The following is an 18,296-nucleotide window of genomic DNA, read 5'->3' as shown; positions in this document are numbered from 1 at the left end:
AAGTTACTGAGAGGTGAAGAACATGTGTTTTATTACAAAATTGTGTCATACAGTAGTAATATTTCCATATAATCATCATGAACAAAATACAATAAACAATTTTAATCAGGCACTTAATAAAAAATGATATTTTACTGAGTCTAACGTGTCCATTCTCTTTCCTGGGTCATTTTTTCCATGATAGAGAGAGGCGATAACATTCATATACACAAACTGGCCGTGTACTGTTGGCCAGTGAGCGGCTCCACTGGAACTGTGTTCAAGGACCTCGCTCAAAGGCACTTACATTGTAGTTATTGATGAATGGGAGTGTTTCTTGTTCACCTTTTCCATAATGATCCTTCTAGCTCGTCCAGGGATTCAAAGCGGTGACCCTGCTTCTCTGAGAATTAGGCTGCCGCCACCCGCTTTTAACTTGGTGAGCTCCCACTGGCCGCCTCCACACAGCTTCAACTGGACATCATGGTACTGGTAGAAACGGGAAGACAGACAGAGACAGTTATTACCACTGACAGATTTACACTATGATCATGTAATGACTAATCAAGGCTAACTGCAGTCATCTTTTTAATATGCCAAGCTGGTTTTGGGACGCCCAGCCTGGACTGTACAGCATGCATGTTCAGTACCTTCTCCAGGCTGCTGCGGTGTCCCAGACTGACCAAAGTCATGCCGAGCTGCTTACAGGCTCGGTACAGCTGAGCCTCCGCCTCCTCGGTCAGAGCGCTGGTGGCCTCATCCAACACTGGGAGAAAGGGGAGGACAACAGTTTAATTGATCCGCAGCCTGGGTCACCTTTAACGCAGTCAAATGTTTTATATCCAGAGGTACATTCAACGTAAGATGTTAATTTAAAGACAGTAGGCAGCCCCAGCTCCTCTCAAAGTCCTGTTGGCTTCATCAAACACGAGCAAGCTCAGTGTCAGAATCACTATCATGACAACCTTTATCCTTCCAGTGCTTTAATAAATACAAAACAGAGATCCAAGGAACAGACCTGCATATTTGGGCTGCAGGTAGAAGAGGCGTGCAAAGCAGAGGCGCTGCATCTCGCCTGGAGACAGGACATCATACCTGCAGAGAGAAAACAAGTTCAGATTCTGTATAATCTCACAGTCCATTTCTGGCGATGATGAATAATACTTCTTTCTGAATACGGGAAGAGGATTGTGGGGGTGAACATTTGCAGGTAAGGTGTTAAGCTTCATAGTTAAAGTAAATTTTTCACGAAAATACCACTTTTATTTCCTTTTAATTAGATAGTGCTGAAAAGGATATTCTCAAGACAAGTTTGATAGAGTACAGGAGGAGTGAAGTATCTCAGCCTGACTGACTGACCTGAATTTGACTCTTGAGACAGTAACAATACACATATTTATTGTTACACTATGACCCTTTGTTGTCTCTTATCCTTCTTGTGTTTCCTCTTACCAGTTCCAGTCGACCTTTTCGTCCAACCCGCCTGTCCGCTTCAGGAGGCTAGACTGGAGTAGTGGACAGAGATCAGGTTTGATTCAGGATCGATTTATGTTGAAGATTAAAAATGAGTTAATGCAGCATTCAAGGTGAATACGTAGTAAAATACATGATAATATGTGAAATAAAAGTGAAATTTTGCTTAATACAGTATAGTAATAATTAACTCACCACCCCTGCTAGTTCCAGAAATTGTATAATTCTGTCATCATCCACTGACCCTGAAAAAGGAAACCCATATTACGTATATAACTCACTCTGGGACTGAGAAAATTATTGGTAGTGTGTGGCAGTAATTCTACAAGGCAGCATCAACACAGATTTACAAGTAAAAGCCAAGGCCCAATATCTCAGTTTAGACTGATTAGAAATGTCACCCTGTATTCATTAAACTTCTTAGAGGATATACAGTTTTAATACTGTGCAGTCACAGTTATTGACTGCAGTATACAACATCGTACCTGATGCAGGGTAAATATCCTTCAAGGGGTAGATCACCTGTTGAAGAGAAAAGATCCGGTAAATCCTTATTCAGTGTTTGTTTTTGATTCCTGCTTAGATTTCAGCACTTTGTAAATTTGTTAAGAAAAACACTGTACAAATACATTTATTATTAATTGAAAGGCTTGAGGCAGTTAGCAATGGAAACGAGCAAAGTCTCTAAAGGAAAACAACTTTTAAAAGGGGAACTGTTTTGGGTGAGAGAGCTACCTGTTCTCGCAGCGTGCCGTCAGTCAGGTACGGCTTCTGGGGCAGGAAGAGCGTCCCTCTGGGTCCGAAGCACGTGGTCATCTGGACAAAACCTGAGGAAAAGAAAAACATGAAGCGACTAATGTGTGCAGAAATCACAAATCACACCCCATCTTTTTTGGATTCCTTTGACTTTCACGTTTCTGCAGTACAAAGTATAAATAAATATATATAACAAACACGGGGCATGCCTTCCCCCACCCCTCATAAAAATAGCTACATAGAAAAAAAACTGAACTCTAGTATTGCTGTTCACTATTGTTTTCGATACTCCTGTATTACTGTTCTTTAATGTCTCCATGTGCAGGCTGTGAATACAAATTTCCTCTTGGGAGAACAATAAAGTATCTATCTATCTAGACAAAAAAGAAAAAGAAAAACAACACTTTAATTTGAGTGATTTCAGTCATTAAAATTTTAAATATGAATACCCATGATGTGAATAAGATTATATACCGATATGCAAGTCACATACAGTACACCAAATATTCCAATCAGGGATCATTATTACTGTCCAAACAGGTCAGGAAAGGACCTCAGATCTTTGCACACCTGTTCATTTAGGTCCTGTCCCACCATATAATTGCACTAAACTCAATTAAATTCAATCCCTCAACCCTCCCTCCGTCCCTCTCACTTCACCATCAGCCTCTCTCACCACTGTGCGCCTCCCAGAGGCGGTTCAGGACCCTCAGTAGTGACGTCTTGCCGGTGCCCGTGTTCCCCACCACCAGCAGGTTCGTTCCCTGGCTGATCCTCAGACTCAGGTCCTCCACCAGCAGCTGGTCTGAGTAGGGAGACTTGTAGGACAGGCGGTCCAGGATGAAGGCGGTGTCCGCTGGGCCTCCGTGGACGTCAAAGTCACTGTGTGGAGGGAGGAAACGACAGAGCAAAGACCAGGGGGAGGCTGAAAGGCTTTGTTACAAGCAGTAGTTAATGCACTGTATCTTTATTTATTTGCTGTATTATTTTCAATATATTCAGCTGTTGTAATTATTTATCATCTTCAGGACTCTCTATTTGTCTCATTCTTATCTATATCGTTTTCTCTGCTGCTGTGATGATCCAAATTCATCATTCATTATAAGTTTCATCTAATCTAATATTAGGCATGTCTGCACCCTCTAAAATGCATTCTGTTGGTTAAATAAACTTTATTGTATTTTGGTGTGCTATGTATGCATTTGGTGTGGTGTTTGCTTTGTACTTGAGATCACCAATTAAGAGATAGTTGCAACAGAGGAGAATGTGAAACAGTCTTGAGACAAACACAGTCCAACCTGTCAAAGTCGTAGCTTTCCCCTGACGCCGGGTCGTAGTCACACTGCGTCCGCAAGATGTCATCCATCACCTCCCTCAGCTCCCCAATCCTGACCACAACACACACACATACAGATTCATAAAATGAAATGGTGGCTGACATACACTAATGCTGCTGTGGTCATCTGTCTTCAAGGAGGTGATTTTCACACACACACAGACGCACACACACACACACACGAGATGATGAGTATGCAGTGTGTGTACCTGTGGGTGTATCCAGCCACATCTGACAGAGTGGTTGACAGGTCTATTAGCTGCGTGAAGCCATTTATCAAGTAGATGCACACAAAGGCATTCTGCATATGAAAAGGAGAGGGAGAACCAGAGAAAGTGAAGCAGAGAGAAAAAAAAAAGCATGAACAAAGAGAGAGAAAAGATAGCAACAAAAAGGTATATAAGAAAATAGGCTGAAATGTAATACTTTGTGATTGTAATACTTTCTTGATTATGCTTGCCTACATCCGACATAATGACTCGATGACTGTAATGCCTATTAACAGTCATCGAGGAATGAGACCTCAGTCTAACCTAGACAATTATGAGTAAGAATGCTGTTTAATAGGTTTTTCAGGATAGATGAACTTTGCTGCCACCCAGTGGTCAAAGTAGCAACAAAATTCACTCTCTTCAAATGAGCCTGCTATTCTAAGATGGAGACATACAGTATTATGATCAGGAGCAACATTCATGATATTTTTTGTTTTTACCTTGCCAGCACTTTTTTTTTTTTTTTTGTTTTGTTTTTTTTAAATGGAGGCCAAGTTTTGTACAGAAGGAAACAGATGTATTTTCTCATACAAAGCTGATATGTCTCCTTAGTTGACAATGAGCCATTAAACAGCCCTTTAATGGCCTTTTCTGTATTGCTCAATAACTACAAGTTCTGAAAGAGAAAGAAGGACAAAATAAATACAAAAACCCATGGAAGTGGATGAATGCGTACCTTACTGATGAGCGCACTGAGCTCACCGGGGCTGAGACCGTCGTAGATACCAGTGAAGATGGGGATGGCGATGATGATGTAGCTGAGGAAACCTCCCAGGTAGTCAAAGGTGTTCACCCCAACTGAGAGAGGACAGGGCAGAGGTTAGCTCTGTGTGTGTGTGCGCGTGTATGTGTGTGTGTGAGAGAGAGAGAGAGAGAGAGAGAGAGAGAGAGAGAGAGAGAAGAATGGTCTTACTATAAAGCCAGAGCTCCTTGTTGATTAGACTCTTTTGAGTATGCAATAGAGTCTGCAATCTTCGGTCAGTCCTCATGTGCTCCACTTTACCAGCTCTATACAGACAGACAGGCACAAGCCACTTACACAAGTACAGACAGGGGATTGTATGAGGGAAAAGAACAGACAGACTACAGCCAGGTACATAACATCTTTACATCTGGGCAGATACCATGAACCACTTACTGGGAAGAAATAATTGTCAAACCTGAGTTATACTGTATTTGCAAATACTTCTCAGCATTTGTTTTAACCTGCTTGGAGCCCAGGATGGGCGGGATTTGTCATTTCAGGACAATTCAGCTAGTGGCAGGAAAGTGTACTAACTAGAGTTTTACCTACCTGTGATTGTCTAAACTTTCTGGCATTGTTTGTATTTTCCTATGTGGCAAACCCTTCCTACCTGGCTCCTGGGCAGGATAAAACAAATGATAAAAAGTTGACCCAGGTCTGTAAATGATGTGCACGTGTCTAACCTGTAAAAAGCTGCAGACTCTGCGTTGACGCGGATCTGCATGTGCTTGAATCTGGAGAAACAAAAACACCACCATTTTTGTGAAAATGTTTTTTCACCTTCTTTTAAAACCACACAGCGCAATGAAAGATAAATTTTCTTTCAGCGTAATTATCTCCCCACCATCAAAAACTGTCACCATTTCAACCTGTGATAATAAGATGGCAAAAGATTTGATTTAGCTGACACATATCCTGTGATATTTCTGCAAAAGGCTTTGGGCCAAAGTCTACATCAGTAACTTCCTCTTTAAACAACTGGTTTGTGTGACAATAAACTTTAGAAGGACACGCGTCCAATAAAGATGGCTCAATATCCAACCACCTTGTTCAAGTTCAGCATGTCATTGCTAAATGCTGACATCTGCCTTTCAAACTTCTTTTGTCTAGTTTAGTTTCCTGATCAGTTTAGAAAACACAATACATGTGGAGTGGCCACGTCAAGTCAATCCAGCTTCGCTTGTTTATCAGCACAAGTTCTTCTTATCACAACATTGTGTATCTGTCACATGTTACACCACATTCAACTTACCTGAAGTCTCCCTCCAGTTTTTCTTGTTCAAACAGAGTCGACACAATCGGCCCCATAAGAATTTTGTTGGCAATGGTCCCGATGACAAAGTAGCCAAAGATACTCACAGGACCAATCCAGCCAGTGCTGCGAGGAAGAGAAGCAGATGTGGGTGATATGATAAGAAGAAGAATAACAAAAGGAATTCATATCTACCATCTTCAAATTTGTTTCTCACAAAAGAATTTGTGGCAGCAGTTCTCAAACCACTAAACACACTGTGTGGACGTGACTCATGTTTGAGTGGACGAATACTTGTGGGTTTGTGTCTCCACTGTTTTTGTGCAGTTGCACGTATTTCTCCCACTTTCTGTCTTTCTTAACTGTCTACTATCCAAAATACTGATAAAGTTAATGATGACGGGTGGACTGTCTCCTCTTCTTTTTCTTCAAAGCAAAAGAGAGCACATTGGATGGGTAGAGCTAAAATTGTTTATACATAACAAAAGTGGATGCGTCACTCTGCAAAATGTCAACACTGGTCACAGCTGGAGACATCCTGTGTTATAAACACTGCTAAACTTGCTAAACACTTAGAGAGAAAGAATCTATCTGGCTAGCTCTCCAATGCAATTGCAACAACAGAAATTATGTTTTCTTTCCCTCTTTCCTGTCTTTCACTTACATCTGCCTCTCACAAAAAGAAATGTGGGAAATGTGATTTTAATAATTTGACGCTTTGAAGCATAATAAAACACCATGCATGTCACCAATGACACCAATGACAGGCATCTTCCAAGTGTGTTCAGAAATGCTAATATGTGGGTGACGTGTGAAACTGCATTGTATACTGCCATGCTACGAACTCACCTGTAAAAGCAGTGGTAGGTGTAGTAAGCCAAGGTGAACGGGGAAACAATCAGACGACTTGCCATGGTGCTCATCTGTTTGCACAACCTCTCTACATCCTGACTGATTCGCTGGTCTCTGCAAATCAAACAGAAACATTCACAAAGAAAAACAAATCAGAACTGATTGACTAAACTGTACTGAAGCATATGATCATGTTTCATATTGAAATGGCCACATGGTCTAATACCAACTTTAAAATAGAAAACATTTCTATATGCTATATTTTGATGTACGACTCTTGTTAAACATCAGTTAATATGTACAGTTTTGTATTTGTATAGTTGTAACTGCTGATGAACTGAAACTTGGTTTGTGTTTCTTTTTTAAAACAAACACAAGATTAGACAAAAAGAAAACCCTCCAGGCTTACGGGTTATCTATGTCCTCTCTGAGCACATTGAGTGTGTAATAGACTCTGCCTTGGAAGTAGGCGGTATGGAGGCTCTCAGTTAGTGTCTTCCTCCAGTTGACATACATCTGACTGCAGATGTACTGGTCCACACTTTTCATCTGGGAGAGGGAGACAAAGAAAGAGAGGAAAGGAGGAAAAGAGTGTATTACAAAATAAAAGCGATTGAGAGATAAAAACGTGTAGGTGTCTGATCAGAGAGCAAGCAAGCAATCGTTTCTCAATATAATCCACAGCATTATACAGACTAGTGGTAAATGAACTACCTAAATGATAATAAATGGTAAATGAACACCTACTCCAGTTAATCTAAAAAAGAATGTGGTCTAATATACTCTATATCAAATTTCTATTTTCTGAGGATAGACCAAGATGTGTGGGTGTTTCTTATGTCCAAAAGCAAAATACACACACACCAATTTAGAGCATGCCCTTTAAAGCCAGTCTGTATAAACAGGTTGGGTTGTCCTGACCTTGTAGAGGGGCCACTGTCTTTTAAACCAGTAATCATAAAGCAATCAAATATGATGTTATGCCATAAAATATAGAAAATAGCTTCATGATGCAACAATACAATCACTGCTGAAGTCGGGGTTTGTTGGGTACGCATCTACAAGTTGGAAGATGATGCATGAAGAATGGAGGACTCGACCCAAATATGACAAATTCAACAGTGTATTTAAAGCCTCAAAAGGTGGCAATTGTGGGATTGTGGCAAGGATCAGGTTCAGAATGATGAACTAGTTTAACTGATTTGTGCCAGTGTCAAATTTACCCATTTGTCTATCCACTGCATCCCCCACTGCTGCATCAACTTACTGTGGAGTTGAGCAGTATGAGCACCATAGCGAGGCCCACCAGATTCCTGAAGCCCGGGTAATCTTTGTCAGCCAGCACCTTGTAGAACTGGCTGGGAAGGACGCCCACTTGGTAAATGATCAGCTGCTCTGATGGCAGGAAAAAAAAAAAAAAGATTTGTTAGCGCATTGTTAGGAGACAACTCATTAGGTCATTGCTTCATGTATTTTGGCTGTCATGCTTCTTCTCTTGCACAAAACAATTATAGGTTTTGTCATTGTAGCAGTTACCTGTCAGAGTGACGCCAAGCAGTGTACCAAACATCAGGACATTCTGGCTGGTCCATGATGGAAACAAGACCTTCTGGATACTGCAGAACCTCTGCACAAACCTCCAGTCTAACTTTGGCCTGGGTTAGAGACAAGGAGAGAGATGGGGAGAGATTACAAATCCTCAAATCTTATGCACCAGACACATTAAACCTACATCCCATACTGCCATGCACCTTCCGAATAGTGTGATTCAGTTATGTTGAAATACTTTGCATCAGTCACTTACACTGCTGGTGGTAATATTGCAATACTAGAATTCTACCGCATTGCTCCACTATGTTCTCTTTTTGCACCATTTATGTTTTACATTGTCTTGTTTTTGCTCGTTTGGGATGCACCGTGACCTGAACAGAAATGTACTGTGCACGTGTAAGGTCAAAGGTGACAATGGCAATAAACCTGAATCAAACTGAACGTAATGCATCAAAACTAGCTACGAGGAAAAATATACTGAGTTTAAATGACTTGAGGTATAACACCGTTAACAGCAAACGGCTAACGGTAGGTTGTGTGACAGTTGTGCGCCTAACAACCAGTTTGCATGCAGGTTCATCAGAAGTAAAGTTAACTTGGTCTTACCTTTTTGTCTCTCTGCCATTTGTCCTTTCCAAACGTGGCATCTGCACAGGCACCAGGTGACCAGTTTCTCAAGTTCAAACTTCTCATGGGTTTTGAGGACTAATGCAAGCTAACTTTAACCAACTAACTGTTAGTTAGCCTAGAGAGTCAGCCAGAGAAAGGGGGTGTGAGCTAACTTACAGCAACAGTCGGTAACATTAGTTAGTGGTGGTGTGTGGGTGATTGATATCGGTACAAAATTACAACATTAACTAAAGTAGTTAGTTCGGTTATTCCCTTCACAACTAGCCTCACTAAACAATGCCGACATACTAGCCTAGCCTAGCCCAGCCTAACAGAGTCTAACACAGTCCACTACACTCACCAAGCAGACGCTGAAGTCTGTGTAGGTAACGTAAATAAACTCGGGCTGTGTTCCGCCAGGCAACTTCCGGTCTGACTTTTTCAGAATAAAAGCGTAATTTCTGCAAATCCACAGCACTCAAATTTTGACTAAGAAAAAAACAAACTTATTTTTGCACAATTATTATTATTATTGTGAAAATCAGAATACATGTGGACACCAAGAGCAGGTGAACCCCATGTATGGGTCACAAAGCAAGCCTTTTTTTTTTTTTTTTTTTTTCAAATGTTCCAAGATTAGCTTTTCAGTGTTGACAGAATATTCATATTATCACTTATCCGATATGCATCCAGCGTTGGTATTACAGTGCAGTGAATGGTAAATACATGCAAAGAAAGAGCCAGGAGCCCAGGCCCTCCTGCTGTAAACCACTGAGCCACTCACCATTAACACTTAGTGCTAATATGTAGCAAATTCAAGAGATCTGATTTAGCACAATGCATTTTGTGAAACATCTTATGTCTAGGGAATTGTGAAAATGTGGAAAGACAATTAAATAAAGAATAGCTTAGGTTTACTCATGTGTTTCAACTCCATCCACATCATGTGCTGTTCCTGAAAAAGCCCATTACAGTTAGGCTTAGCTTAGCACCAGTGTTAAATAGCATTTTCAACACCAAAAACTGTAAAACCTCCATGCAGTGAATGGGAAAGACTGGAGATGGAGTTGGCTCCTCTAATGGATCTCTGTGGTTTTACTGAACTGCTCAGCACCAAGTGAAGGCAACTCTCTGGCTCCACCTGATGGACTTAAGAAGTAAATACACTTCTTTCTTCAATGTTGGCATCATGGTAGCAAGAACCATGTGGGTGATCACTCTCCAACTAAAGAGATTTCTGTGACAGTTTGTGTTTTGCCATACTACCTAATTTGGTGATTCAAAACACTCTTGATTTAGACAGAAGATGGCCTCTTTCCTACATTATTATATTTCAGATAAAACTCCATCTGACAAAGCAACTAAATGTGTTAGTTGTTGCAGTGGGTGTGATGTCAGCTGCCTGAACAGCTGTGAGGTGTCCATTCAGCTCTCTATTTGTCCACCAAGCTTCAAATTTCTGCATTTGACAAGGCTTTTCCACACATCCATCATGTGTTGTGTCTCTTACAATGAACTGAGTTTAGCTTTTGGTAACAACACAGGAGCGTATGCAGAAGTTTAGGTTAAAAAACATAACATTTGTTTTACTTTTTAAAAACGAGTACACACAGCAGAAGAATCTATGAGATAATAACATGATCTTTTTTTTTTGTCACCTTCCATGCAGCCCCCATTCTTGAGGACATCTTTCACAGCTTTAGGGAGAATTAAGCCCTGTCTACTGTACAGTACAAAGCTTTTTGGGCCACTTGTCCCTGATGTTTTTTCCCCATGATTTGTATGAAACATTTTACAAAATACTAACCCAGAGCAAAACTCAGATTGACAAACATTGCCATCGCCTCTGGTTAAATCTGCGAGAACAGCAGAGTTTCTCTTCTAACAGCAGAGTCTCTCTTCTAACTGCTTCACCTAAATGGTGAAGCAGTTAGAAGAGTCGTGGGCTGGATCTGGATTTGGGTGACAGGCTGAATTGCCAATCAGATAAAAACCTGAAACCTTATCTTACTCGCTCAAAGGTTAAACAGAAACCCACTTCCCACATTGGAAGGTTTTTGGGTTTACTAAGAACTCAATGCCTGGTATACCACAGTCCTTCACTAATGACTTTTATTGACTTTTTGCAAGCTTGCATTAGGCGTTGTTATGCAAACTACAATGGAAATTCTAGAAATGTATGTTAAAATTTGGTTTGTTGTAGCATTCACCCTCATGTTTACTTTGGGCTGAATTGCCTTATACTGGCACAAACATGACAAACATTTGTTCAACATGACATCATGCTGCTTCATCTTCATGTTGTACTTCAGAGTTTTGAACAATATTTATATTTTCTCTAATTATTGTGTTCTTGCTAGTAAATCTGTATTCCAGCCTACATAAAATCTGTCACAACTGTCAGCAATCAGATTTCTGTACTGCTTTTAAATGAAACTAAATGAAACATCTTCTATTACATACTCTAATGCTCTGCTAGTATGCAATATTACTCTCACATTTACCCAGGTGGTTTTCTAGAGAAGTAGCTACTCCAACACTGGTTTGAGTAACATGTAACTGCAGTAACAGCACTTTCCTCTTTCCACCAGTATTTGTTGCAGGGGATTGGACTAATTTGGCTGCTTCAATTAGTTCGTTTCTAACCTTAGATTTTTTTCTGTACACTATAATTGCACTATAAATGCATTCAAAATGTCTCTATATGCACTAAAGATGAAGTATGAATATGTTTTGAAATGTTGTAGTGAGATTCAGCCCAAGTTAGTGAAGGGGGTGAATGCTTTACCAAACAATTAGAATTTTATACTTTAGACAATTTTAAACAATTTTGTAGCACAAGATAATGTGCAAAATGGCGGTGAATAGCTACTGCATTTATTGTACCGTTGTCGGCCCAGTATTTGTATTTCTTGGCCTATGCAGCCTGTTGGCCAGGCTAATGTGGAAATGGACCATTTAAGACACAGACTAAAAATAGTGAAGGACATTTTCCTTGAGTCTTCCATGTAGTTAAGTAAACAGTGATCATGTAACTGCCCTGTCAACTGTAACCCAGAGCTAACCCTAAAATATTTCCCTGTTTCCAGGCTGCTCAAGAATGGCAACAAGTGAGTTCATTGAGTTCACACTTTACTGATTCATGATTCATTATTCTGTTTATTCTTAAAGTATGGAATATTCTATTGACATTATTCTGCTATATTTTGATCAAAAGATGGACATAGATTCTTTATTACTGAATACAAGCATCATTACAGTACATTTGACAGATTCCTTAAAGATGGGGTAGGCAAACCTTTAGAACCATTTTGGTGATATTTGCTCAAATGCTCTGAGACAAAGTCTGGTCTCTGTGGCTGTCCCAGGCCCTGTAATCAGCCACTCCAAAATTTGAGGGCGCCCGGATCTTAACAACCAATTAGGACAGCTCTTCCGCAAGGAGGCGTCCCGCCCCTACCTGTCAATCACACGTGTATAGACAGTCTAGGCCTGCCTGCCCTGCAAACTACAGAGAGAAAACTACTATATTCACAGAAGAGATGAAGTGAAACAGCCATAATCCAAACTGAATACTGGAACTGGATTAAACTTGTTGTGTAAGAAAGCCAGTTATTTTCCCCACTGCACAAGACTGTTCATCAGCAAGGAGCCACATTCTGGTCAGTCAACTGCTGTTAGGTAGCTACTGTAGCTATGGCTTTGACACTGCGGTAGATAGTCTATGTCTGACAAAAATTGTTTTTTTGCCGGCAGATATTTCAGTTACAACTAGACTGAGCTGGCAGAGTTATGTTTTGCATAAAAGGTTTGGAATTCATCAAGTTTGCCTGCTAAGGAGCCGTCGCTCTCTCTCTCCACATAGAGTGAACCTCGCTCGACCAATGTCTGTAGCAATGTGTGTTTGTAACCGCAACGGTTAATCTATGCTGACAAAAATGTTATTCGCTGATGAATGTTTTAGTAACAACTACATTGAGCTAGCAGAGCTGTGTTTTGTTCAAAAGGTTTGGAATTTATCAAGTTTGCCCCTCTGTCATGCACGCAACTGAGCCTCGTTTGGCAGGAGGGAGAGAGGGATTTTTGTTGTATACTTTCAAATTCTTCCTCATTTCTCCAAAGTTGCCTACCCCAACTTTAATTACAAAGTTCCACTTAACTTCATGCTGGTTGAAGAAACGCGTTACTGTGTTGACCAGGTGGATATTAAATGAGTTTCTGCCATGCAGAAACAGGGCCTTTTCTCTCTTATCAAAATAAGCAGCATGTATCTGAGTGCTGTGTTAGCCTTCACTGTGTAAAGGCGAAATTTCAGTAGTATGTAAGAATTTGCGGACAACGCTCAGGCAAGGTTTAAGATGCTGAAGAGGAGAGGCACCACACAGACGCAACTAAAACCCATAACACTGTAGACAATGTAACGGTATGGCAGCTCTACTTTCATGTGCTGCCTTGCCTGTCTGACGTCGTTCGAGGGCAGCCCAAACAGTCGACACAAGAATGGAATAGTCATTGCTTTCATGACCATCCTTGTGACGAGGAGGACAGCAACTCCAATCAGGAAGCGCAGCAGGGAGCGAACCACCAAGCTAGTGCTTATGGGTGGTAGAGTTAGAGGCATCGCTGACAGTGGCGGATCAAGCAGCAGCCCCAGCTGATGGTTTACATGGGTGGCCACGGCAGCCCCTGCACCCGTGCCCAGGGCCTGAGCTGTGTCGCCCCGCGAGGTGCTCCACGAATCCAGAGAGAAAGCCACAAGTCCCAGGCTCACATGTGAAACCACAATGACCAGTGGAGCATAGTGGTTCATCATGTAGAAGCTGTCGATCTTGTCCAAAACTGTGTGGAAGAAGGCGAGGATGAGAAGGCTGTACAGGAAGCCAGTGATTACCTCCTGCAAGACAGGGACACAAAGGAACTGTGTGAACGATAAACATCTGTTATAAAACAATTTTTAATACTTAAAGTGGTGAGAATTATGACCCAGCAAAGTTTATGATAGCGGTCATTCCAAAAATTCAATTGAGGTGATGTCCTTGATATTTGCACTTTGTAAAAATACTTATCAGAGTCACTTGAGGCATATTTTTGATTTATACAACCAGTTTTTTTTTTTAAAATAAACTAATTCAAACCCTCTACATGACAAAATGTAATATTTTATCAGATATATATAGTGGCTCCACCAAAAATGGCATAACTCTCTGGTCATGAGGTGAGATTTGATGACAGAACATTTAACCCTCTAACCCTATTCTGACATTTACACTTCAGTAATGCACAAAGAGGCACAAAGAGGCAAAGCTCAACAATAACTGACATCTCCCTCCCAGTTAAATTCCTTTACATCTACTGTATTTCATCTTCAAACGGACAAAGACCTTTTGTTGCAGTTTCTGACTGTTGCCCTGTGGGAGACGCTATAGAAAACTTGTCACCGCAACATCTCATTTAAAACTCTTGAAAAAAACAGTAGAGCTGCTGATGGGTACACAAACTGACGTTAGTACTGGAACATGCTGAACCTAACTAAATTCCACCAACATTGATTGTGAGGCTGTTACAGGATCTAATCTAATCTACTGGTTGTGATTTGCTGATGGACTCTGCTCACAGGAAGCCGTCCACTAATCACAAATTTAAGGTTTCTTCAGTATGTTTCAAATATGGAAAAGGGTGGGCATAGTGTAATGGCCTGACTGCATGTTAAGGATGTTGCTGAAATGTATTTATGTTGATGTCAGCACTGGGACATACATTTTTTTTGTCCACAAAATTTTTTAATTAATAAGTTTGTCTTTATTGTCATGTATTTGTCTTTATTGTCATGTATTGTGTATGTATGGTTATATATGTTGTGCATATGATGGAAAATGAAAATTTAAAAAAATATGTATATAAAAACGGCACTGGGACATACAGAAAACAATTCCACAGGCTTTGGTTTTGTGCCATTACAGAATCTATTCTTATCTGCTGGCTGCAACTGGTTTGACGGCTCTGCTCATACATGTGCCCAGCTGGTTTCAGTATGGAGGGTGTGGTGCTATCATTGTATGTTAAAGATATACTCTATGATACATCAAATGAACTGCAGCATCAGATATATTTTAAGCAAGCCACGGCATTTACAGCCATCCAAGGTGCATATGATGTTATATAATGTATATATCACTGTTATGGATGGACTGGCAGATATTCCACACTTGCACCCCCACAAAACAGAGACAACACATTTAGTTTTCACACAGTTTCGCACAGTTGAAATGCAGTTATGAATAGAATGAGGCCCTCTTCCTCTGTACTTACCAAGCGTTTTTTCAGCAACTGAGTTGCCATACTGTGCTGTGAAAATACTTGGCATATGCTTCTAGATATTTCAGAGAGGGACTTTGTCTTTGATAATGCTTACCAGAATAGAGTGCATACCCATGTAGACTCTGCTTACACAGACCAAGACGCTCCAGCAGACAGCCACACACAAGCCAAACTGGAAAGAGTACTATGAGAGAGCATAAAGAAAAACATCGGGAAATTAACACAGATGACAGAATATTGTCAGACGTACTGCGGCTTCAGGAAAAACAAAGACCATGGTTTTCTGGTCAAACTAAAGAACTTCTTCTTTTTACAGGCCCATTTTGGAAGACTAAAAGTTTCCGCAAATCCTTAATACCCACCGTTATCAGGCCTTTAAACTCAGTCATGTGAGATAATGCATGGCCTAGTCCTTACATAGTAATGTGCTACTTGGATTACATCATTGTGCATTGCTGTATTTTGTTCTGCTTCTTTGATTTGTTTGTTTCACTGCATGGCTTTTTCCCCCACTCACAATGCTACGGCGTGTCAGATGATACAGTAGGATTTTGGTAGTGGGAAGCTACCGCTGTGCCTTGGTTGGCATTACTAACAATGTGCTCAGTCACATCAAATCTCTTGGACAATTCACTCCCAGTGGAAAAGTAAATGCTCAATAGCTATAAAGAAATCTCACCGCGTTGGATTTACCACACTGCAGTTGACAATATTAGGAAAATATAAATATAAATATAAATATAAATCTAACTATTTAGATGGCATATTTTCAATCTTAGAAAGAAATCATGCAAAAGGTCACTGTGTGAAAAGCATATGCCTTTTGACTACTTTAGACTGAGTCATGTTTTGAAGCGTCCTCCTTCAAGTCCTACCCCCTCAGGGACCCCTCTGGCCCTCACCCAGTTCATGCAATCCAAAACCCTTGTTCTGGTGTACAAGTCTGCTAAAGGAGCTGCGCTCCAGGTGTTAAACTCTCCGTTCCCTGACCTGCCATCACTCCACCCAGCCAACACTCTTCTCCCTCCTAACTCCCCAACGATGGAAAAGCCTTCCCACTCCCTACACATCCTTCCATCTTAACCTGGAAATGCATTTCTTCAGAAGACACTTTATGTCCCCTTGTCCCCTACTGTATCCTCCCCTCCCCCCCAAGTCACATGCACCGCTCCCATATCTTCCTTCCTCACTGAAAATGTTCCTCTTTTGTTTATTAAAAAAAATCTACTTTTTCACTCTTCACCTAGTACTTCTCCATTATACTCGATCACTCTTAGGACACAGGAATATCTGTTGTATCTTTTGTGCAGTGACTCTGACACCTACACTCCTTACCACTGATTGCTTTTAATCCTGGCGATCTGGGAATTTTCAATTATTCTATTGTTGCGCTCATTGTAAATTTCTCTGAAAGAGCATCAGCTAAACGCCTAAAATATAAATGTAATGCTTGTAGCTGTTGTATTTCATCATAAGACTAGGTAATGTGGCTTTCAAGACTAAACTTTTCTACTCCCTATGGGGCAAAGTCAGGCTAGGGCAACACAGTTAAATAGATAAGGAGGATAATGTTTCTATTTGGGCATAAAGTTGTGATATTTGTAAATCTAGTTGTAGTTTGTCATACCTGACTATGGTCATAACTCTATCACATTTTTTCCAGCTCTACATTGCATATTGTGCCTTCATCATATGTGAGTGACAAAATATTGTTTGATGTCTAGTTTTGAAAGCACTCAGGGCAAATACTGTAGCTATATCACACTATAACATCAGCATAGAGCATAAAGAGAAACTTGTTGCACATTTCCACATTGTGCATCTCATGCCTGTAAGTAGTAACCGCTATATATATATATATATATACACACACTGTTACAGCAAACTATAGTTGTTTTTTTTCTGTATTTGGCCACTTTGACATTTTGAGCCCAGTGTTAAACTTGTCCCCTAAATGAAATGAATGAGCCTGCAACAAGTGCTCACCTGCCACCGTCCATACGACAGGAGGAAGAGGCAGAAGGGTATCGCTGTCCCCGTCATGGCGTGTGTGGACGGCATGCTGTACTCGGAGTTGTAGAAGACCTCCACCTTCACCACAGGTGGGGATGCTGGCCGGGACCAGCGCACTAAATCCTTGGTGGACTGTCCCACAAACAGGTTCCAGGCCCAGACCACGATGAGTCTCCGGCTGACCAGGGCGTCCACATTCCAGAAGAGGAAAGGGAAAAATATAATAAAAAACATCTCGTTGCCGAGCTCGGTCCCAAACGTGAACAGATAGAACAGGAGCTTGTTGTGGATGATGAACTCACGGCCCACGTCGCCTGTCAGGGAGTTTCTGCGGAGGGGTTTTGCCCTGGCGTTGTCCGGATCGGCGTTTTCTGCCGCTGCACGCCGGGCAGGGCTGCCGCTGCCCGGCACCCCGCTGCCCTGCGGTCCGGTCGCATCCCCTGCTGTTTTGGACGATTCTGGCACGGCTGCCCCATTCCCAACAGCGCTCGAGCTGTCGTTTTCTTCCTGTTGCTGTGGCCTTTTTCTCAGCCCAGGAAACTCCTGTTCACCAGCTTCCCCACTGGGCTCGTTGACTTCGTCGCCCGCCTTGCTCGCTTTATCCGGGAATGTGCCTTTAATGCCGCAGAAATTTTGAAACCTCGCTACGTGACATGGTTCTTGCAGGTAATTACACAGTCGTACAAACGTCTTAACAAAGTCCTTCGCCATCTCTGAAAAGAAACCCGCTGGTGTATATTCCTGTCTAAAACACACAGTAGTCTGCCGTCGTAAAAATGGAGACCATGTTCATCAGAGGAGTTTAGGCTGAAATGCAACGTAACGGTCGTTGCATTCCGTTATAACCAACTATATACAATAACATTGGCTTGGCGTTAGGTTAAATGGAGCCGTTACTTTCGGTGCGCGCTACGCCGTGGTATCCGCAGTCAAACCGCCGGACTTTCGACAGCTCTAGAGCAGCATTTCGGTTGTATAGCGGAGGATTTGGACAGCAACTTCCAAAGTCCGTTAGAGTTAACCATTACTTGCGTCCAAATTAATCTATGGAGCTAACTGCGTCAACGGGTCTTCCTGTTTTTCTTCCGGCTTTTCCGCTCCTCCTCCGCTTCTCCTCCTCGGCTGACTTCCTGTTCTTCG

General features: G+C 41.4%; 2 protein-coding genes across 2 annotated transcripts; both read right to left on the bottom strand.

The window, feature by feature from the left end:
* Window positions 1–3: 3 nt before the first annotated feature.
* abcd4 (ATP-binding cassette, sub-family D (ALD), member 4) lies at window positions 4–9,184 on the bottom strand. Its single transcript, XM_071916401.2, has 19 exons — window positions 8,823–9,184; window positions 8,202–8,320; window positions 7,933–8,060; window positions 7,075–7,214; window positions 6,663–6,779; window positions 5,814–5,939; window positions 5,245–5,295; window positions 4,730–4,824; window positions 4,493–4,614; window positions 3,754–3,845; window positions 3,507–3,596; window positions 2,885–3,090; window positions 2,188–2,279; window positions 1,938–1,974; window positions 1,648–1,697; window positions 1,432–1,484; window positions 998–1,074; window positions 630–745; window positions 4–468 (listed from the first exon to the last, which is right to left on the bottom strand). The coding sequence occupies exons 1-19, from the start codon at window positions 8,861–8,863 to the stop codon at window positions 361–363; spliced, it is 1,860 nt and encodes a 619-aa protein (XP_071772502.1). The 5' UTR covers window positions 8,864–9,184; the 3' UTR covers window positions 4–360.
* Window positions 9,185–11,964: 2,780 nt separating this feature from the next.
* On the bottom strand, window positions 11,965–18,254 carry LOC139925165 (sphingosine-1-phosphate phosphatase 1-like). Its single transcript, XM_071916419.2, has 3 exons — window positions 17,130–18,254; window positions 15,238–15,327; window positions 11,965–13,719 (listed from the first exon to the last, which is right to left on the bottom strand). The coding sequence occupies exons 1-3, from the start codon at window positions 17,865–17,867 to the stop codon at window positions 13,168–13,170; spliced, it is 1,380 nt and encodes a 459-aa protein (XP_071772520.1). The 5' UTR covers window positions 17,868–18,254; the 3' UTR covers window positions 11,965–13,167.
* Between the last annotated feature and the right edge of the window lie 42 nt (window positions 18,255–18,296).

This window comes from Centroberyx gerrardi, chromosome 18, assembly GCF_048128805.1.
Source record: "Centroberyx gerrardi isolate f3 chromosome 18, fCenGer3.hap1.cur.20231027, whole genome shotgun sequence".
Taxonomy (NCBI): Eukaryota; Metazoa; Chordata; class Actinopteri; order Beryciformes; family Berycidae; genus Centroberyx; species Centroberyx gerrardi.
This window is presented reverse-complemented; position numbering and strand designations above follow the sequence as displayed.